Source organism: Eptesicus fuscus, chromosome 7 (assembly GCF_027574615.1).
Source record: "Eptesicus fuscus isolate TK198812 chromosome 7, DD_ASM_mEF_20220401, whole genome shotgun sequence".
In the NCBI taxonomy this organism is placed as follows: domain Eukaryota; kingdom Metazoa; phylum Chordata; class Mammalia; order Chiroptera; family Vespertilionidae; genus Eptesicus; species Eptesicus fuscus.
In genome coordinates, this window is record NC_072479.1 from 94,185,484 (window position 1) to 94,208,654 (window position 23,171).

General features: G+C 41.5%; 1 protein-coding gene across 1 annotated transcript in view; it reads right to left on the reverse strand.

The window, feature by feature from the left end:
* Positions 1–20,299, reverse strand: part of PAH (phenylalanine hydroxylase) — a 51,040-nt gene extending 30,741 nt beyond the window's left edge. The window contains exons 1-3 of the mRNA XM_008144746.3: positions 20,228–20,299; positions 13,730–13,837; positions 3,819–4,002 (exon numbers count right to left, since the gene is read on the reverse strand). Coding sequence (XP_008142968.1) covers positions 3,819–4,002; positions 13,730–13,837; positions 20,228–20,290 — 355 coding nt within the window. The 5' untranslated portion in view covers positions 20,291–20,299. The remainder of the gene's footprint in view (positions 1–3,818; positions 4,003–13,729; positions 13,838–20,227) is intronic.
* Between the last annotated feature and the right edge of the window lie 2,872 nt (positions 20,300–23,171).

The following is a 23,171-nucleotide window of genomic DNA, read 5'->3' on the forward strand; positions in this document are numbered from 1 at the left end:
TGTCAAGTGAAAAGATTCAAAGGTTCGGATCTACCATGATGCTTTTCTTCCTCTAATCATCCTCCCACTGAGCTCTGCAGAAAGAGCAACTCTGCAAAGGGATAGCTGTTTCCCCTTTTAAAAATCTGCTTCTGGGCCCAGGCTTCACTTCACAAGAACTACCCCCAGTAGCCCAAAGGGCTGGTCTCTCTCCACAGGTACAAGATTACCAAGTTTCAGCATCACCTGTGTCCCTAGCATCTGTTCTGTTGCGAGGACGTGAAGGTCAGGAAACCCTGACAGGTAGGGGCAGCCAGTATGGGATGGGGCAACCAAGAAATGAGGGTCACAAAACACATGCTGTTTTAAAGGCTTAGTCTTCAGAGTTTTTCTCCACCAGGTAGAATGTCAACCCAATTTTAAATATCAACACTCCGCTGGGGAATCAAAACTGTGCTATGTTCAGCCCCTGTCCCTCTACAGTATCCACCTGGGTGTCTCGTTGCCTCCATCAGCCTGCAAGTTCCTTAAGGACAGGCAGTGTGGCCCTCTGTCACTCCAGATCCTAGCACAGTGCCTGGCACAAAGCATCACTCAACACACGCTTAACCACGACTGTACCGGATCCACTCTGTGCCTTAAGGCAAGTCACAGCCTCTGTTTTGTACCATGAAAAATTAAGGAGTCTGTTGGGCTGCATGACCTCTGAGGTCATTTGCTAGTTCTCAGAATCTCTGAAAAAGGAGCTGTGTGTGGGCTGGCTTTGCATGGCTCCTGTGCTCAAGCCATTATTTATAGCAACCGTGATCATGGTATAGAGAACATCTATTAAGCCCTTCAGCACACTCTGCACTGCTCTCGATGCTCCACCGCTGTTATTTCATTAATCCTATGAAACAGGGACTCTTGTTGCTCCCATGTGATCAGGGGGAGATCATAAAGGCCAGCAATTTGCCCAAAGTTCTATTAAGCATGATGTCCCCTGGTTTCAAAATCTGGGCTCCTAACTATTCTTCCACGGCCATTAAGAGCCTCCTTTCTGAGCCTCCAGTTCAGGCTGCCAGCCCTTCATCTGATCTACATACATCTTCCCTGGCTCCCCAAGGGGCCATGTGCCTGCCTGTCAATTGCTTTGATTTCCTACCCCAGGGCCGCAGCTGGCCAGGCCTCCACCTGCTCCAAGCAGAGGCAGAGCTTGGCCCCGGGTCCAGCAGGGCCTTTGTCCTGAGAGCCTGCAGCTCCTGTTGGGAGCAGGTGGCCGGAAAAGCAAAAGGAGATGATCATCAGGGAAGCAGCTTGGAAGGTGGAAGGGGGAGGCAGGCAGACAGGGTGGATCTGAGGAAGAATTCCAAGTGCCCTCCCCCAGTGACCTGAGCCCATGAGCATGCTGTCCACCCTCGGCAAGGGCAGAGCCCTGGATGGACTTGCTTGTGTGATAGCCACAGGAGGATGAGGGCAGAGAAGGAGTAGCGATCTCCTAGGAAGGCCTTGGAGGCATCTTATAGAAACTGTGTCAATGGCCTGTGCTAAGAGGTGGGTCTTGTCTCATTTTAAACATCTCTGCCTATTAAAATGCTATTTTCAGTGACAGAGCCTGAAATCCTCTTGACGTAAACTCTTCAGTGTTTTTACAAAAAAACAACAACACAACTTTTGATTGTACAATATAATTTTTTTTAGTTATTTAGAAAAACTAGTTCATCTCAGCATTTATACTCCTACGTATTTACCTAAATGAACTGAGAACTCAGGTTCACACAAAAACCTGTTCATGAATGTTTATAACAGCTTTATTCATAATCATCACAACTAGGACTCAACCAAAATGTCCTTTGATAGGCGAATGATAAGCCATATATGGTACATCCATACAATGGAACATTATTCAGCACTAAAAGGAAATGAGCCATTGAGTCACAAAAAGATATAAAGAAATTAAATATATGGTGCTAAGTGAAAGAAACCACTACATACTCTGATCCCAACTATATGCCATTCTAGAAAAGTCAGAATCAGGAAAACAGTAAAAGATCAATTGTTTCCAAAGGGATCAAGTGAAGAAGGAGAGAAAAATCAGTGGAGCACAGGGCATTTGGGGGGCAATTAAACCAACTGCATGAACCTGGAATGATGGATACATGACACTATCCACCATTGTTGATCACCATGTCATTATCTGCATTTGTCAAAATCAAAAGAGCTGTACAATACAAAGCATGATCTCTAACATAAACTATAGACTTTAGTGATTAATATTGTATCACTATGGCTCATCAATTATTAAAAATTTAGCACACTAATGCAAGATGTTAATAACAGGAGAAACTGAGGTGGAGAGGGGGGAGAGAAAGAGCACATGTGAGAACTCTCTGCACTTCTTGCCCAATTTTCCCATAAGCATGAAAATGCTTTAAAAACAAACAAACATTTATTAAACATTAGAGGCCCAGTGCGCACTTGGGGGGGTTCCCTCAGCCCAGCCCACACCTTCTTGCAGTCCAGGACCCTTTGGGTGATGTCCACTGCCAGCTTAGGCCCACTCACTGGAGGATTGGGCCTAAGCTGGCAGTCAGACATCCCTCTGGCAGCCCGAGAGCCCTCGGGGGATGTCCAACTGATGACTTAGGCCCACTCCACATCAGTCAGACAACCTTAGCACTGCCAAGGTGGCAGGAGAGACTCCCACAACCACTACTGCACTCACAGCCATCAGCCTGGCTTGTGGCTGAGCGGAGATCCCCCGTGGGAGCACATTGACCACCAGGGGGCAGCTCCTGAATTGAGCTTCTGCCCCCTGGTGGTCAGTGTGCATCATAGCGACCAGTTGTTCCAGTCATTCCGCCATTAGAGTCAATTTGCATTTTACCCTTTTATTATATAGAATTTGCATTTTACCCTTTTATTATATAGGATAGTTTATCTCAATATGTTTTGTATCCTAAAAGCAATCACTTTGTCCCTCTGTATTCCTTTTAGGATACGCATAATGGTAACAACAACCACATGCTATCATTTGCCAGACAGGCAGTATATGTGTGAACTCATTTAACCCTCACAGAAACTCCCTGAAAAATTGAGGTCAGAGCAGTGAAAGGGACTTGCCAGGGGTCTCAAAGTCTTTAAGTGGAAGAGGTAGGACTTGAACTGAAGTCTGTTCAACCCCACTTTATAGCCCTACTTTGTTGACTTATTGTTCAGGGGTCATCAATGGGCAACACTTCAGCAAGTCAATGAGGAGGCAGGGCAAATCTTGACAACTCCTGGATTTAATCATTCACTCCCAAATATTTGCTCAGCACCTGTGTTCTAAGCACTGGGCTAAACTCATAGGATATAAATATTAAAAAAAAAATACTCCCTTTGCCTATAGGAAGCTCATAATCTAGAGAAGAAGACAAATAAAGAAATGAAAGCACTAGGACAAGGGACAGGCAGTTGCCAGCTACAGAATCTACATACTATGACAAGGATGTGGGGACAGCCCTTTGGTTGGAATGGCAATGACCATGGAATTTGTCTTGAAGTTGTGTTTACATAAAAAGCACCCTGGACACTAACCATCTTCCCTCTAGAGATAGGAGATGGAGAGCGTGACAACCCAAGAATGAAAAATATATAAAAATGGCAGCAGCAGAAAGAAAACAATTAATATAAGAAATAACTCTCCAGAGGAAGCAGGGAAAGAACTAACATTTACTAAATGTCCAAAATATGCTAGGCTCTCGTCTAGATCCCTAACCTACATTCTCTCGCTTAACCCCGCAATGGTCTTCCAGGGTAGATATTATTATAAACAGAATATAGAGTAACTAGGGTTTCAAAATTTCTCTCTTTCTTACCTGTGTCTTTCTTCTTCTCTCGGGAAAGCTCATGCACGGTGGCACCGATCTCGTGCTTCAAGATGTTAATGATGTTGGTCAGAGTAGGCATGCTGCTCTTGTCCAGACTGGTGAAGATTTCATACTCATCTTTCTTTAAGCGTGAAGGTCTGGATTCAATGTGGGTCAGATTTATTTCATTCTCCTAGAAAACAGAATTGGGCATGTGAAGCGGACAGTTGTTGGCATGAACGCAGACCAAACACACCAAACCAGAGCAGAACACACCACATAGGAAATGCAGACAGATGGCGAATAGGATTTCCCAACCAGAGAAGAAGAAAGTCCTTGAAGTTGCACAAGTTGTCTATTTTCTTTTTTTTTTTCTCAAAACCCAATAACAAATGGCAAGAGGTGATGATATAATTCCAATACTGTAGAATTTAACCACATGGAAATCTGCTCATGGCCTAGAGTTGCAACCATAGATGTTGATTTGGTTCAACTGTCTAGGACAGTGTTGGCCAGAAATATTTACATAGGGAAACTCCCTTTACCAAATGAAATCCCATAGAATCTCAATAATAATATCTCAATGAATAGATAATATAGAAGCAACATTTTTCTGCTTGAACACGGTCCATAGGAGTCAAGTTAATTGGGTTTAAATCCAAGTTCTCAATTATATTGGCTATGAGACCTGAAGCAATTTACTTTATGTTTCTAACCTTCAGTTTCCACATCTGTAATTTGGTGATAAAAGTGACACCTGCTTCATAAATTTATTGGGGACATTGGATGAAATGATACATGTACACTGCCACTGGGTACATGGTAAATGCTCAGTAAAAATTATTTAGTATAATTATTGTTCATATTTTTATTCAAATATACAACAAATGTGTAGGCAGCGTCGACCAGTACCCATTCCTCTTCTAGGTGGTTGGGCTACATCAGTGAACAAAACAAAGGTACTTCTCTTTATGAAAGCTTCCATTCAAGTTATAGGGAGATAAACAACAGACATAATGCAGTATTTAACAGGGTGGATACATGAGGCTCACTGAGAAGGGGAGAGGCTGCTTGTATTAGATGCCACAAAAATAATAATTACTTGATATACCTACTCAAATTCAATGTCTTTAGCTGGTGAGATTTCACTATTATGAATTCGTAATTAAAAAGTCAGTTACTTAAATTGGTGTGAAATTTTAATGCATGGCAAGTTATCTGCTACTTGTTCAGAAAGTCTGTGATTTCATTGAGAGTGCTGCTCATTGTAAAGACATCCAAGGGGCGCCCTCTACCCTTTATTAAAATAAGCAAATAGTCCAGCCAGTGTGGCTCAGTGGTTGAGTGTCGACCTATGAACCATGAGGTCACAGTTCAATTCCCAGTCAGGGCACATGCCTGAGTTGTGGGCTCAATCCCCAGGAGGAGGCATGCAGGAGGCAGCTGATCTATGATTCTCTCTCATCATTGATGTTTCTATCTCTCTCCCTCTGCTTTCATCTCTGAAATCAATAAAAATATTTTTTAAAAAGAAGCACATAAATGGGGTTACCCCAAACATTTAAATAGACTGAATATACCCTGAAAAAATAATGTTTAACTTGAATAACTTAACAACTTCAAAACACAAAATTAATCAACTTTATCATTCAAGAAGTTTGTGGGTTTTTTTGCCCTTGATGGTTAATGGCAGGTAAAGAGAACATGAATAATTACAATATAAATACATTTTTCACCTTGAATATCACTTCACAGTTTAGAATTATTTTCTGTGATCTTCCCCACAACCCTTTGAGGAGGTTAAAGGAGAAGTACAGAGTGAAATCAGAGATGAAGGGGTTTTGCCAAAAGTGGTAGGAGACAGGGGCCCATTTTTTCTAACTTCAGAGCCATGGTGATGGAGTGGTTATCTGTGGGCACTAGCTACAGAGGATACAGCCCCGATGGTGACCCCAGGTTACCCAATGTAAGGACATGGACCAGAGAGAGAGAAGGTGGAGGAGGGAAGGCCAGAGAGATAGCAGTTGCTTTGAAGTTTTCTAAGCAAACAGAGGTAACTTCCTAAACAAAAAAAAAGAATATTGTCATCCTTCTTGGCTCAGAAAGAAAGAGAGTGGGTGAGTTCCACCGGCTATTTACATAAGTTGAAACTTCAAAAAGAAGAAAGAACCAATCCCTGACATTTGGAGAGCAGAGAACACAGCAACGCCAATAGCCAGGACAGGCCACACCTCTGGCAAGCTCACCTGCTGACTAAGGAGGACAGAGGTGGGGGGTTGGAGGGAGGGCGTGTAGGGGGAGGAAGGGCTGGAAGGCTGATCATAGGCTGTTAGTACTCACCACCCACACCACACCCCTGGCAACAGCACTGCCTCTGGGAAGAGCCGTAAAACAATTTGTACCCCAAAATCAGTTTGTGCTATTCTAGAGACTTAACTTATGGGGACATACTTTACCAAAGTGTATAAACTAACTAAATTCCCACAATAGGGAAATGGGTAGGTAGACTATAGTGTAACCACTCGGTAGAGATGACACAACTATTAGAAAAACAATTCACAACAACATCTTATATAAAATAAAGTGTCAGTGGCCATTGAATGACATGGGAATACTGGTGGTCTCTAGATAATGGGCCCATAGGTGATTTTTGTTTCCTTCTTTCTATTTTCATTTTATCACAGTTCAACTTTTCTAAAACAATGTTTATGACTTTTATAATGAAAAATTGACTTTATTTCTTACAGGGTTATAATGACAACCCCTTGGGAAAATACTTATGATGGATGTAGATATGTGATAATTAACAATTTTTAAAAAAATGATGCCCAGGACAACAAAAGACTAGAATGAAATGCATCAAGCTTGTGTTTGTTCATATTTGAAATAAAGATAATAATGTTACCTGTCAGCTTAGTGAGAATTAGAAAGAGAGAAAGTAGAATGTTGGCTGCCTTCATAGGTATTCAGTAAGAACTCATTGTACTCTGCCTCTCTCATCGTGGTAGGATATACATTTCCCTGGACATCGAAACACATTCTGTTCCAGCTCGTTTCCCTGGAACATGTTTCAAAAGGGAGAAGGAAAAGCTGAGCATGTTTTCAGAGACCAGACTGGAAACAAGAACTTCTTGGACCACACTACCTGCTGCTGCCTTCGAGTGCACGTAAGTGAAGTTATGCCCTGCCTATTTCAGAGGTCACATCAAAGACTTTCACAAAGAATGTCCCAAATCATTGGTCTCAAGCAAACAAACAGAAACTTCCAATAGCTCATCCAGTCAAGTACTTTCCATGGGCCAAACACTGGGGTACAACAGGGAACAGAGCAGGAAGAATCCCTGCCTGCCTGAAGCTTACCTTCTCGAAGGAGGAGACAAATAATAACTGTCATAAATAACTAAAAACCATCTTCAGATGGGATGGAGGAAAATAAAGCCGAAAAAGGGATCAGTTATTTCAGAGGTGCCATTTTAAACAGTGTGGTCAGGAAGGCCTCAAAAAATAAACAGCTGACATGTAAGCATCAACCTGAAGTCAGTGAGGGAGCAAGGCATGAGGGAACAGTAAGTGCAAAGGCCCTGGGGTAAGATAGTGTCCAATATGACTAAGAGCCAGCAAGGAGGCCAGTATTGACTAGGGCAGAGTGAGCAAGAGGGAGGGCACTAGGAAATGAGGGAGAGAAGTGACAGTGAAAGCCACATAAGGCATTGTTGGCCATTACCTGAAGATTGGTTTTCACTCCAAGTGATGGAAGAAGCTAAGGGAGGTAATCTGGAAGAGGAGACATCCTTTGACTCATGTTTTAAAAGGAACATTCTGACAATTGTTTTATGAATAGACTGTAATGGGGCAAGGGCAGGAACAATCCAGAGGCTCTAACAATATTTGGGGTGAGAAATGATAGTTGCAAAGATTGAAAAGGAATTGTATGGTGGTGCAGGCAGGGCTTCTTATATATTTCACTGGTCTCCTCTTGTGAGAGGGCCCGCAACAGCTTCGATTGATCAAGAGTCTGGAAATTAAACCCACTGGGATTAACAGGAAACCGAAAACATTCAGAAAAGTATAAACACAATTCATTTCTAGAGGGAGCTCAAGATTACTTCTCCCACTCCCCACCTCACACACACTCTACCTTGGAGGAGCGCTCTTGAGCAGATTCATGCTGGACTTTCAGTAGGATTCGCACCCCAGAGACTACCTTTTGGGATTCTACGCTTGCTTCATTTGGAAGTGTCTCTTGAAATCTTTTGGCCTTTTCTTCCCTGAGTCTTCCCCCTTCTTGTTAGATTATTTCTTCCCCACCCTCCCCTCCATGTAATTGGGCTTGTGTGCAACTTGGAGAAGACCTCTTCCTGGGGAGAGCTGGGGTAGCAGCTTTATCCAGGATCTTTTCAAGGCTTTAGAGAAAATGCCTTTCTTTTTCTTACATTCCTCTTTCTACACCTTTTCTTGCCACCAGAGTGATATGATCAAAAAGGCACTGTGGTCTGTTCCAGTCCAGGCCACCGAAAAGCAATCATGTGTGTGCTGTCAATGGGCCACAGCGCTGTCTAAACAAACTTCATAACGAAAGGGGGAAAGTAAGCTCTCTGTTGCTATTTCTCAAGTGTGTTCAGCTCTGAACTGTTCAGCAGCTAAAAACAATGCTTGTTTTCCACTTGAGGTTCTTCCTTTCAATAAACAGGACATTAGGCCTGCACGAAATGTTTAGTGCAGCACCATTTGTGTGGACAAACCAAGGAAGCCACCTAGGTATCCACCAACAGGAAGTGGATAAATACAGCCACACAGAAGAATATATAGAGGGGAAAGGAATGAGCAAGAACTGTGTGAGCAAATCTCCAAAACAATGCTCACTACCCTCTCCTCACAAAAGAGAGCTGCGGGAGAGTTACAATGTTATGAAGATTAAAGCTTGCAAAACGATGTCATGCATCATTAATGCTTATTTATATAGAACAAAGTATAAAACATGTATGGGAATCACATGCATAAAATTCAGATTCACAGCTACCTCTCAGGAGGGAGTACAGGAGGAAGGGGTACCCAAGGACATTAGTCATTCATACAATGTTTTATTTCTTAGGCAGGTAGTGAGTTACATGGGTGTTCTTTATATCATTGCCTATATTTGGGGATTTAAATAAAATGAAAACGTCATCTGGATTCTAAAAACTTTTCTCCTCCAGTGGGACTCAAAGCTCTTCTTATTTTTATTAAAGAAGAAATGTTTCCCGTAAGCATTTTCCTGCTCATGACTGCCCTGGATCTAAGGCCAGGGTCGGGTAAAAGCAACCCTCGTGATTTACTCTCAATCTTGTCCTGCTCACCAGGCCCAGGGGTCACGGGCAGACCTCAAAGTCCAAACTTGAGAGTAGTAAACATTGCCTGTCTGGATGCCTCCTGCCACCCGGCCTCTGTCCCCAGAAACATGAGGTGAGCAAAGGGCCAAGGATTTGAGGATTTCATAACCAGATCCCCTGTTTATTCTCTAACTTCAAGTCATTTGTTTCTTTGTTTTGGAATATACTTCCCTCTGCCTCTCCCCTGGCCCACCCCTTCATGTTTCAGCTTAAACCTTTCCTGACCAACTCTATCTCAAGTCTGGGTTAAGGAAGCTTATAGAACCCCGACCTCTTCCAAAGTCTATAGTGACAGGGAATGTCTGGCTCATCCCGGTCTCCACAGCACCTATATAGGGTCTGAACACAGGACATGCATATATATAAGCTGAATGCATACAGGAGAGAGTATGAGCCCACTGAATATCTGATGAGGGGAAATCATGAGCCGTCTGGGCAGAGGTAGATAGAGTGTAGGAAGTGAATGTGACAAACATAGATTGTGTCTTTCCCATTTGTTTCCAAAAGACCAGTCTACTGTGAAAAAGGAGGGGTTAAGTATGAAGCAATGTTTAGCTCCCAGTATCTAGCACTGGGCAGCTTTTTTCGCCTGAGCCTCTGTGTCTCCATCAATTACATGATGCTAATGGGGCATACCCGTCACTTAAGAGCTCTGCATATCTGCTGATTTGCTTGTTCCCTTCCCTAGAGAATACACAGTGCGGTGATTAGCAGAGGGCTAGTTAGGGGAGAGAGACCGCTTCTGTGCAGTTTCCCCAAGGAGCCTGCTTCTAATTTTATAGCCCATTAACCACTTGCAGTAAAGTCTCACAGGAGACTTTTTTTGTTAAGAAGGTATGGGACATGAAGTAGTAGAGGCTAAAAAATAGAGAGCTATGGAAAATGTTTAAATAAATGCATAAAGAATTGGCAGAACAAGTCACTGAGGACAATGGGGCATTGGTAGGTTAGCAGGTACAGGTTTTGGTATATTCCTAGTCTTGTGGCCCCAATTCACTAAAACATTTGCTTCTTTGCTCCCACCACCCGCCCAGCACATGCAAACACAGCACCCGTGTGTCTCTGTTATAAACATTAAACACGTGTTGCATTCTGATGTTACTAGCTGAGGTCTACAAAGCCACGGGCCCATTGGCAGGCAACATCATCTCTTCATGGGATGGTGGCTTTGGTGCTAATCATCTAAGGAAAAGATGGGCTCTCAGGAAGGGAATGAAACCTCGCCACGCTGGGAGAAGTCTGCCCTCCCCTGCAGACCTCGCTTTTTGTTGGAGGAGCTAGGATGCCTTGTATGTGCTCCTGGTGAATAGGGGCTAAGAAAGCTTCCACCGAATGGAGTACATATTAAGAGCTTAAAGGTTATATCTCAAAAACATTTCATTCGGAAAAAAACTATATAGAAATTCTTACTGAACACTTATTAATATGTAACTGCTCTGAGGGTTTTATAGGCATTAAGGATTTAATCCTCACAACTACCCTTTAAAGCAGACACTATCCTATTCCCATTTTACAGATAAGGAACTAAAGCACAGGAAAATCAAACAGCTGTCCCAAAGCCACAGCACCATCTCCCAGAGTCCACGCTCTTGACCACTCTACTGAACTGACACAAAGAGGTTTCAGAGCAATGTGCAAAGCATGGTACTTGTCAATATTAATAAAGCTTTTCAAAGGACTGGAAGAAAATGTACTAAACTGATAAGAATGTTGCCTAGCCCAGCCATTGTGGCTCAGTGATTGAGTGTCAACCCAGGAACCAAGAGGTCACCAATTTGATTCTTGGTCAGGGCACATGCCTGGGTTGTGGGCTCAATCCCCAGTGCGGGGAGTGCAGGAGGCAGCCAATCAATGATGTTCTTCTCTCATCAATGTTTCTATCTCTCTTTCCCTTCCCCTTCCTCTCGCTCTAAAAATCAATAAAAACATATTTTAAAAATATAATAATAATGCTGTGCCCAGGATGTTTGCAGGATGACAGGATTGAGGGACTATAGAAAGAACTATAGCTATATCGTGAATGTTCTATATTTTTAAATAACAATATGTCAATTTGTAATTTTGGAAACCATAATTATACATGCAAAAAAATGAAAGTGAATATGTCCACATGCTCACAGTGGTTTATTGTGGATAGTGGAATTATGGACAATTATTTTTCTTGTATTTTGACACATTTTTCAATTTGGAAAAAAAGAAAGAAAGAATACCTGTAACAGATCCTCCTGCCCCCAGAGAATGGGAGGATGGAGCCAGAATATTTGCACATTGGAAAAACTCCATAGATGTTTCAGGTGTACAGGGAGAGCTATATTTGGCAGTTCAGAGAGAGCCTGTGGGCCTTGGAACCTGAGATGCAGAGCTCAGCCCCATCTCCATAACACCTTAGCTGTAAGGTCACCTCACAAAATGTCAGTTTCCTCATTCATAAAATGGAGTAATACTTCTTCACCACATTGAATGAGGACCAAACCAAGCCCGGCTTATCACTTAATGTGGTTGCACACACGCTAGAATGAGATTTTCCTCCTTGCCTTGGCACTCTGAATAATTGCAACTTAACTCTGCATTTTGCCAGGCTGGTAAGGAGGAGCAGAAGGCATGCTGGCTTATACAATGTTTAGGGCAGCTTCTGAAATACATCTGGGAAAAAATCAATACATACCAACACCAGGCCTTTTACCAATCACCCAGGACAGTAACTTCTGTGTCCTCCTCTATAAGTGGGTATAATAACATCACATCTTGACAAGGGCAATTCAGCTTTTTGGATAATGCTTTAAAAAGTTCACCCAAATGGTGAGCACACAATGCAATGCACAGATGATGTATTGTGGAATTGCATCCTTGAGACTTATGTAATGTTAGTAACCGATGTCACCCAATGAATTTAATTTTAAAAAGTTTACCCAGAGTACACACACACACACATACACACACACACACACACACACACACACACACACACACACTCCTTGGGTACATTTCATCCAGTCTGGGTAATTTAGTTACTTGTGGTTTATTTATTAAGTTGAAAACATCCTATTAATTTACTATTATTTAATTTATTAACTCTAATGCCTGACCTCTCAAGGGGAAAATGCTGATTTGATTGACTGAATAATACAAAGGCTAAATTGTTACAAAGGAGCATTTTACAGATATATTATTTTTATAAACTGTCATTCAGAAAGTACCCTGCCTCTCTTCTCCAACCATTGCTTGAGAACCGACATTTCCCACCTCTCTTTTTGGATAGCCAAGTTTAATTTTTTAATAAACTATTTTTAGATCAATTTTAGATTGACAGAAAAACTGAGAGGATACTACTGAAAATCTCAATGTACTCTGCACCCAGTTTCCCTATTATTAACATCTTATATTGGTGGTGAAACATTAATAAACCAATATTAGTGCATTATCACAAACTAAAGATATTACTGCATTTGAATTTGCTTAGTTTATATCTAATGTCTTTTTTCTGTTCTAGGATCCCATTCAAATCACTATATTACATTTAGTCATTATGTCCCTTAAGGCTCCTCCTGGCTATAACAATTTCTCAGATATTTCTAGTTTTTTATGATCTTGAGTTTTAAGGAGTTATGGGTCAGGTATTTTATATATTGTCCCTTAACTAAAATTTGGGAGATGTTTTCTCATGGTTAGACTGTGGTTATGGGTTTGGGGGAGGAAGACTACAGAGGTAAAGTACCATTCTCATCATTATCAATATGACTTGTCACCATTGATTTTGACCTTGATCACCTGGCTGAGCCATTCCTTGTTGGGTTCTCCACAGAAAAGTTACTCTTCCCTCTTCTCATACTATTTTCTGTGGAAGAAAGTCACTCTGTGCCACCCACACTGAAGAAGAGGGGTGTTAGGTTCTCGTCTCTGAGCAGAATATCTACTTAAATTATTTGGAATTCTTCTCCACGGGAGTTTTGTCTCTTCTCCGTTTATTTTCTTATTCAATCACCAGATTTCATTTTATTAAAGAACTCAGGGTAAAACTTAATTGGTTCAAAAATATTCCTTCTTAAAATCCAGAGCAAAGAGTAAAAGAAAAATCTGATTTCCTTTGCTTATATTTAAATTTAATTTCATTCTTAATTGATCATTTAATATACTAAAATTTGGGTGTGTAGAGGATATAAGATGACTAAGCCAAGGTTCCCTGCCTGAAGAAACCATCCTCAGGGCCAGAGAGAAATGTATACCCTGAAGGCAAACAAGCGCTACTGGTAAAAGTAAAAACATTGAGAAGATGGTAATTAATTCAAGAAAAGTTTGATAAAAGAAGTCTAAGGCCAGGGCTGGTTTCCTGGGTGTGCAACCAAGATTCTGAATGATTCTGACTATGAATACAGAAACTGAGGCTCAGAGAGAAGAACGACTTAATTAAAGTCACACAGTTGGTTAATGCAAAAGCCTAAGCTGAAAAGAAAGTCTGCCAGTTCCAGATCCTATGTTCACTGCATCCAACTAGAAAATGACACAGAAGTCAGCTACGCCACTATCCCAGGCAGAAATGAATAATGCTCTTACCTCAAATAAGCGCAAGACTTTGGCCAGTGCGCCAACTTCTTCTTTGAGTGAGAAAATCAGTGATACGGCATCATTTTCATTGGAGTTGTTTTCAATATAGCTTGTTTCCTATAGAATTAAACATACTTAGTTAAAATGTTTTCCATGGCTTAGCAACTCATTTCTGTGAAACCTCCAGGGAGGAGACCATCAGGAACTCTTTCATCTAGTTAAACCTTGGACTACATAGATTCTATAGAAAAGTATATAATGTGGTGGGAAATAAGTCAAGGGCAGTGATATTTTCAATAATACTCCTAGGTCAGATCTCAACTTTAGAAGCTTCAGTTATTCACTGGTGTCACCAGTCACCCTGTAGGTCCAGTACCTTTTAATGAGCACCCACCAAGTGCCAGGTAATAGGGCTCAGAGATTCAAAGATGAAGAAGCTCAAAATTTGGTTGAATAGACACACAACAAACCAAATAACTAAAAAAATAAAAAGATCCTTAGAGGTGGTTTAAAAAGTGTTCCAGGAAAACATTGAAAAATACAGGGTAGAAAGTCCTAAAAACAGGACACACAGACTTTTGAGTCTGAAGATGTGGGTTAGGATCCTCTGAGCTGAACTACTTTGGGCAAATCATTTAGCCTTCATAGTTTCCTCATCTGTAAAATTATGCTAATAACAAGCCCTGTATAAACAGTGTTCAGATGATGAAAAAAGAAAAGATAAAGTAGTTTAAATAGAATATTAAGAGGAGTCTATAAAAAATGATGATAATATTTTAAATACATGAGAATGACTTCTTGGCCTTTGGCAAAGCTCTCAGGGAAGCATTAACTTGTTCTTGTATACTGAGATCTTCTATCTACAACTGTAGCAAAAGTTACAGGATACATAAAAGTACACAAATAACCCACTGGAAGGCAGATGTCTTAAACAAAACAGCAAAGCATGTCAAGGATCTAGCAATTTCTACATGCATGTGACAGCAAATAAGGTTGGATTAGGATTGGCAGTCCAGAAAGTGCTGAAATTTGTTACTTTAGTTTTATAATAATATGTAAAGTTCCATGTGTGCCCAAAAATAAACAGCATATACTTAAAACTAGGAAGAAAAAAAATGTACAGAAAATTACTCTCTTATAAGCAGATTAAAGAAATTAGTGGAATGGATGTTATATTATCTCAATGGGAAGGATGTGTTGGATAGGGTCTATCAATGACTTGGTGTAATAAGCCCTGCATAAACACCAATGCCCTTAGGACGAACTTCTTTTAATTTAGAAAATAGATTTCCCCAGAACCTTATCTAAAACAGAGCAAGTGTGATTAGAAGGAGTTTCAAATGAATTAGAAGACTGAACTGTTATATATCTTTATATGGAGCATAATGTAGTCTTTCTTAAAAATTTTTAAGCCATCATTTATTAAGATCCTATAATGTCACAGGCATTTGGATGATCTCATTTAATTCTTGTAACAATCTAGAACAAGCATGTCAAACTCACAGCCCGCAGGCCGCATGTGGCCCACAACTAATATTTTTGTGGCCCAGCCAATATAACGGTATGTAAGAAACATTTTAATAAAAGTTTTGTAACTTAATTTTTACAATATTTTGTTATACATAATTATTAATAATGAACTACAACGTTCCCTAATGACTGATTACTATAATCATGTTGCATTCATTTCCATTACTCGCCTTACGTGCAGGTGCACCATTTCTTTCTACTAATACTAGCAGCGAATATACTAGCAGCTGATTACCACGTCATTAGTCTTGGGCTGACTTGTTTGGTGTGCACAACAGGAAATATTTCGCTTTTGGAGAACAAAAAAAATAGTTTCATTGCATTACGCTTATTAATTTGTAGAGCTATTCAGTTTCTCCTAAGTTAATGTTCCAGAAAAAATATTAATTTTTATTAAAGTGTTCTATTATTTTATGTTAATGATTAATCATTTATTTCAGCTCTTTGTATTCAGTATGTCTCTATCGAAATAAACCTACATTTCTATGAAAATTGAAGCTTTTGTTTTTTTGTGGCCCACACAAACTTAAACCTTGTTTATTTGGCCCATGTTAGCCTTTGAGTTTGACATGCTTGATCTAGAAGGTAGGTTTTATTAACTTCCAAGTGCCTCCTTTTACTGATGACAAAATTAAGGCTTTAGAGAAATTAGGTAATTTACCCATTGTTATGTAACCCAGAATACTATCTATGAATCGGGATTTACAGCAGACTCTATCCCACCTTCTCCCTCCTCTAAGCCCTGCCAAAGATATGCAGATGAGTTTCTGACAGCAGTCTTCTTCCCACCAGAGAACACTGAGCCCTTAGTCCTTTCTGATTTCCTTGAAATGACAAAGGATTTCTCTGTTTCTAGTTCCCTTGGCAACATTCTCTTATCCTGTTGGCCTCCAAGAAAAGGGACATATTACTGATACATCTCCACAGATGTCACCTCTTAATTCAGACATGTATGTACCATGCTGAAAATTCCATCACCACCCCCTTTCCACTCCTGTGCATGTTCATCCAACCACCAAGACCAATCTGACCTTCTGCAGACATAGCTCTCAGGGTCAGGTCCTTCTTTTGTTCCTACTGCCAGCACACTAATCTAGCTCTTAGTTATCCTCCTTAATCCAACCCAAATAATTTTGCTCATGTCCTTTTCCTACTGAGTTCTTTAGAGGCCCCTCATGGCCAGTGGGATAAAATACTTCCTTCTGATAGTCAAGAGCCTCTTGAGGCTCACCAAAAACCTCCCCACCATACACTGGTTTCCTCCTTGCCCTTTCAACTCCTCATTAGGGTAAATCCACTGCACTCCTCTCTCTCCCTCTTTCAAATAGCTCACCCTTCCTCAAAAGCCCTCTTGGGTCTCACTTCTCTTAGAAACAATCCCTCTCCGTTCTGTGCATTGCTTTGGCTTCTGATACCCATGTGGGACTTGAATTTTGACTCACAGAGCTAGACTTGGCTTTAGAGTTCATTTAGTTCAAACCCTCATTTTCCAGATAGAGAAACTACGGGCCAAAGAAAGTGACTCAGCTGAGGTCACACAGGTAGTGGTCCCAGGTCGAGAACTCAGGCTCCTAATTATCAGTCATTCTATACAATTCCCTCTGCTATGAACATAAGGTCCATATGAAGACCTAGGTTTCTTGTAAAGTAAGAGCTCTTCTCTGATCTAATCACCAGTTACTCAATACCACTCCTTACCTGTTCCTGTGTGCCTCTTTTACTTTCTCCATTCTCCCCACACAATTTCTAAATCAGGGTTTCTCGGTGAGTGTTCCTTGGATCTCCACTCCAAAATTACCTGGTGATTCCTTATTCAAATGCGGATTCCTGGGTCCCTCCCAAACCAATCAAATCAGAATATCTTGGGTAGGATCTTAGAATCTGCATTTTCTAAAGCATCCCAGGTGACACTTAACCATGAAATATTTTAAAATCACTGATAAAAATATACAGCCCATTTTCTTCAAATTATGACTTTTCTCAATTGTGCCTGCAAATTTAAATTGGCCATATGATAAGTCACTACTCTTTCGTGTTAGTAAAATTAATATTGACCGAGTTCCCACTGTGTGCCAGGAGCCATACTTGGTACTTTTCACAGTTAATAAGCTTCATCTTTGGCAGCAAACTAGCACTATTCTACGAGTTTACATGTTTCCACAGTAGCCCCATGAAGTAGTTTTGCAAATGAGGAAATAAACTCAGCAAGGTTAAGTGGCCTGTCCAAGACACCCAGTTCATAAGTAGCAAAGTCTGGACTTAACTCGGGGCCAACAACTCCAAAGTCCTTATTCTGCCTCCTAATGTCAGATTCAACTGGGACTACAGCTCCTCTTTTCAAAGCCTGAGAGACTTTCAATAAAAGGAAGCTCAAGAAAGTTTGTGAAATGATGTGGTCTTGGGTAGATAGTAATTTCAACATTGCTATATTGACCCAGCATGGGACCTTGGCCAAATCTCTTCCAGAATATGTTTTTATTGGCTCACAATCCAAACCTTAGTTGTTTCCAATAGACATGTGAGTTGACTTAGAAACACAGGTACCTCCAGGATGGGTAAAGGCAGACAAGAGAAGCTCAGAAACTAAGTAGGAAGAAATAGGGCTGGGAGAAAGAACTTTACTAAGAACCAAAAAGAAAAGTATTTTGATCATTGAGCAATACATTTACCAATAGAAATATATTGTGTTGGCTTGTATCTAACAAATATATTCATTGTGTATGGAAAAAGAACATTTTTCCAAATTATAAGCAATAATACTCTTTGGCAAGGATATTCCAGGGGCATTGCTTTTCATTCTTAGTGCTTTGGAGGGGCCATAGTAAGATGTGCATATTTGCCTGAGTGGTTAAACACACATGTATCTACAGTATAAGACAACTGAAAGAAAGATGCAAGCATCCTGCCATGGACACACCATACCTCTATATTCCAGCATTTGTCTATAGGAGAAAGCAGTGAGGTAGAGGAGCGTGCAGGGGAGAGGGAGGGCTCAGAGTCAAATCTGGTTTTGAACACTAGCTTCATCATTTCTTAGTTGTGATTTCTGAGTTCCCTTCATCTTCTATTCCATTCCCTGCACTATTTTTCTTCACAGCACTTATCTCTGCATGAAATTATATGTTCATTTGGTTAACTTTTTTATTGTCTATCTCTTACAATACAATGTAAGTTTCTCCAGGGTAGAAACTCTGCTGTGCCTGACACATGGTAGATGCTCAGTAAGTCTTTGTTGAGTAAATGAATGAGTCAACATCTCTTGCAGAATTGTTCTGCTTGTTGCACGTGTAGAGTGCTTGCCATACCATATGCCTTCCAACCTTGTGTCAGAATTACATCCAGTGTATGGTCTTTATCTGAGCTGATAGCTTCATGAAGGCATAAACCGTATCTTTTTCACACACTGTCAGACTTGGATGGAATCCTTAAGTCTATTCCAGTTCAAACACTCCTCCTCCCCAATCTTACAGTCACAGAACTGGGCCTCTCCCCACCCCAATTACATTGCTTTCCCAATACATAGCTTCACTAACCCAAAGATGAGATCCCAGGTCTCCTGACCTCATCATGCCCAGCATTGCTCCCTGACAAAGCTATACCAGTCACTATACCTGACTCAGTGCTGGTCCCTCCTGCCAATGTTCCAGACACATTTTGTTGAACAATTAAGCCCATTCCAGCTATACACCACTGGCACCTTCCTATGTTTCAGGAACTGTGCTAAGAGCTTTACGGATATTATTTCATTTCATCCTCACACCAACCCTAGGATGTGGACACTTTTATTCAAATTTTTCAAATGAATAAAGGTCAGGCTCTGCAAAGTTAAATACCCTGCTTTCAATGTGCAGGGGGTACCGGGGCATGTTCTAAACCCTGCTCTTTACTTCTAGTCATTAAGAGTGACAATTTGTGGGTCTCAATCTTATTCTCAGTGCCTTATAAACAAAGCTTTACTGTCCCTAACTTCTTCTCATGATGGTGGAGGTCTATGGCCAGAAACACAAGGATGGCAGGTCAGGATCTATTCTGGGACCTGTCTGACTCCCACACCATCCCTCTTCAATCCCAAACTCTCCCGTCTTCCAAGCATCACCACATACATTTTCAAAGGACGTCTTCCTCTCAGAACTCAAAACAAAAGTCAGTGTGAAAAGTTCTGCAGCTTCTCTGGTTATCCTAAAACATCAACCACTCATCCCCTCCCCTCCACCTTCCTGTTCTCTAGATGGTTCTCACTAACCCTATTGATGAAATGTGTCTGCAGAGTCAGGTTTGCTCCCTGAGCTGGGCTTTCATTCGGAACCAGAGAGTCCAGGAGCGTGATATGTCAATAAAAGAATGCAATTGTTCACCTCAAGAGAAAGGCAGCAAATCCCAGAGAATCAGACAACACCTGGGCCTTATCCCCAAGTCACATTTAGGGCTCTCCCACATTCCAAGTCCAAGGCTAACTTGTTCATTTTCCTCTCTGTTTAATGTTCTCTTTCCCTAGGTCTGAGTAAGTCTGAGACTTCCTTCATGCCCCATTTTCTCCCAAAGATTAAAAAAAAAAAAAAAAAAAAGGATGCAATTTCTCACAATTTTGCCACTTCAATAGATGGCTGCAGGCATTTCATAAACATCACGGAAGGGCAGATGGAGAAGGATCCCATCTCCCATTCCAGACCATTAAGGACCAGCCCCTTCAATATACAGAAGAACAAAGCAGGCAACAGAAAGGGAGAGTGGCCTGTCTAAAGACACACAAGCTGGTTGGTGGCCACTAAAAGCCAGATCCCTAACTCCTAAGTAGTGCTCTTTCCCCCTGAAAGCCACGCAGGGCTGATGTCCTGCCTGGGAAACAGTTGTTGAGGACCTATGTTATCTGATGACTTCCTGGACAATGTCATTATCTTCTAATGGAAACAGACATCGCGGTGAGCTTATGGAAGTAGGAAACATCAGCATCCCCCTCTCTGCGCGGCTGAGGCTCACCTGGCCAAAGTCAGAGAGTTTCCTGGTCAGGCCTCTTCGGCTCTCCAGGACCACAGCTGACATGCTGGCTCCTGCAAGTGAGGTCTCTGGCTCTAGGCAGTCAGTCACCGGCAGGTTTGTCAGCAGCACGTGGTGCTGAGGTTTTTAACCTGACATCAGGGAGAAGAGGGCAGTTTGCAAAGGTGTCTCCTGCAGCGCTCCCGCCACAGTACCGCCCCCAGGGGGTGTGTTCTGACGCAGGGCTGGAGGGTTTGAGGAGGCCAGACTTGGCTGCCCGCCCTGGATGGAGGAAGCTGCCTGGGAGGAGCGCAGGGCCACCTGTGAGCTGGTGATTGGTCAGATTTGGCTTTTCCAGGACTCTCAGAAGCAAGGGAAGCAGGTTCTCTGCATTGGAGTAAGCCCGTGACCGCTGATGATTCTAATGATACAAGAAATAATCCTTTGTCCCGCCCTCCGCTCACAGAGGCAGTCAGGATCCCTAATTGAGATTTTTTTTTTTGGGGGGGGGAGGGGGTCTTTTCTATTAACCACTAAACAAGCTGACTTTCTGGGCTTGGACTTCAGAAAACTACATACAAGATTTCACTGGGAATGCTGAGCCCAGTTGCTAAAGAGCAAAGGTGAGAGAGAGAGAGAACTGGATTGAAATCCAGCCACGTGTCCTGAACGTATTTACCTAGCTTCGCCCCAAAAGGATGGCAGAGTCCCCTTGCCAGGGTGTTTCAAGAATATGAATAATAAGAGTAATGAGGTAATGCATTAAACATTTAGTACAGTTCTTGCCATAGAGTTAAACACTTAGTAAATGGAAAGTATCATTTCAAAGTGTGTCACTCAGCATAATACTCTCCAGGTCCATCCATGCTATTGTAAAGGGTAAGACTTCCTTCATTTTATTTTTTTTTTAATATACTTTTACTGATTTCAGAGAGGAAGGGAGAGGGAGAGAGAGATAGAAACATCAATGATGAGAGAGAATCATTGATTGGCTGCCTATTCCACTCCCCACTACTGGCATGTGCCCTTGACTGGAATTGAACCCAAGACCCTTCAGTCCACAGGCCGGCGCTCTATATACTGAGCCCAACCTGCTAGGGCAAGACTTCCCTCATTTTTACAGCCAAGTAGTATTCCATTGTGTAAATGTACCACAGCTTTTTTATCCACTCATCTACTGATGGGCACTTGGGCTGCTTCCAAATCTTGGCTATTGTAAATAATGGTGCAATGAGCATAGGGGAGCATATGTTCTTTTGACTTAGTATTTCAGGTTTCTTTGGATATATTCCCAGAAGTGGAATTGCTGGGTCATAAGACAGTTCCACTTTCTTAATGCTGCCAAGTGAAATACGCCAGTCAGAGAAAGACAAATACCATATGATTTCACTCCTATGTGAAATCTAATGAACAAAATAAACTAACAAACTAAAAACAGACTCAGAGAACAGACTGCCACCTGTAAGAGGAGAGGGAAATTACAGAGCTGGGTGAAAAAGGTCAAGGGATTAAGTAAAAAACTAATAGATATAGATAACAGTATGATGATTACCAGAGGAAAAGGGGGGTGAGAGGAGGTAGAAGATAATAAAGGGGGCATAAATGGTAATGGAAGGAGACTTGACTTAGGGTTGTGAGCACACAATGCAGTATACAGATGATGTACTATAGAATTGTACACTAGAAATCTATATAATTTAATTAACCAATGTTACTCCAATAAATTCAATTAAAATAAATAATAAGAGCCCTAGCTGGTTTGGCTCAGTGGATAGAGTGTCTGCCTTTGGACTGAAGGGTTCCACGTTCAATTCTGATCCAGGGCACATGCTCAGGTTGCAGATTCCATCCCCAGTAAGGGGCATGCAGGAGGCAGCTAATCAATGATTCTCTCTCATCATTGATGTTTCTCTCTCATCTTCCTCTGAAATCAATAAAAATATATTTAAAATAATAATAATAAATAAATAAAAAGTATATAACCACAAATAACTATTAAGGACCTGTACTGCACTCCAGTAAGTATTGGGGATACAGCAGTGAATGATACAGTGAACAAAGGACCTGCCTCCCCACCATGCTGCCATTCTAGAGAGGGTGGAGAAGACAGAAAATAAATAAATAAGGTTAGGCAGAGCTAAGTCTCCTAAGAAAATAAAAGGATGGGTTAGGAGTAAGTTGGTGGCTGTTGGAGAGTGGACTCTCTCATTGGGCAGGAAGATGTCATTCACCCCATTTTTTTCAGATCAGGAAACTGAGATGAGGCATTTGTTGCCAATAGAGCAAAACAATATATAAAAGAACAGTGCAAACTCAGAGGTTCAGGAAGGATATAAAAAATCAGTGGCATCAAGGCCTTGAATGGCTGCCTAATATTTACCCAGGAGGGGGTAATGGACTGAGAGAAAACAAGCCAATACTAGAGTTTGCTAAAAATCCACCCTCTTTCCTCCCACAATTATTTGATGGAATGATCAAGCATCTGCCAAAAAAAAGTCCCAGATTTGAGATTCAAAACAAATAGATTCCACCACTGATTAGCTGTGTACCTTTGGTCAAGTCCACGCTTCAGCTTCTTTGCCTTTAAAGAGGGTTTTACTCAGGCTTCAGACTTTGCTAAAATCTCTCAAGCAAGCAGCAGCTGGCATCAGCATGCCCCAAACTATTAGTAAAAGGCCTAAGACTCAGCACTATCACCAGCCTGCCTGGCTTCACAGCTGGGCCTCACCTGGGCACTTCCAAGCTTGATACAAATAGCAGCCTTCTGCAGACCTCTCTATAGCTCAGGTCCCAGGCTGATTTTGCAACTCCCAGGAGGCCCCAGAGCCAGTGCACCTGGTGGTCAGCTTTAGACCATACCAAATTACAACTCACACACTCAAGGGGCAGACCCAGTGAGCACCAAAGCCCCACTGAAACAAGTCCTATTAAATAGGGGTGTCTTCTG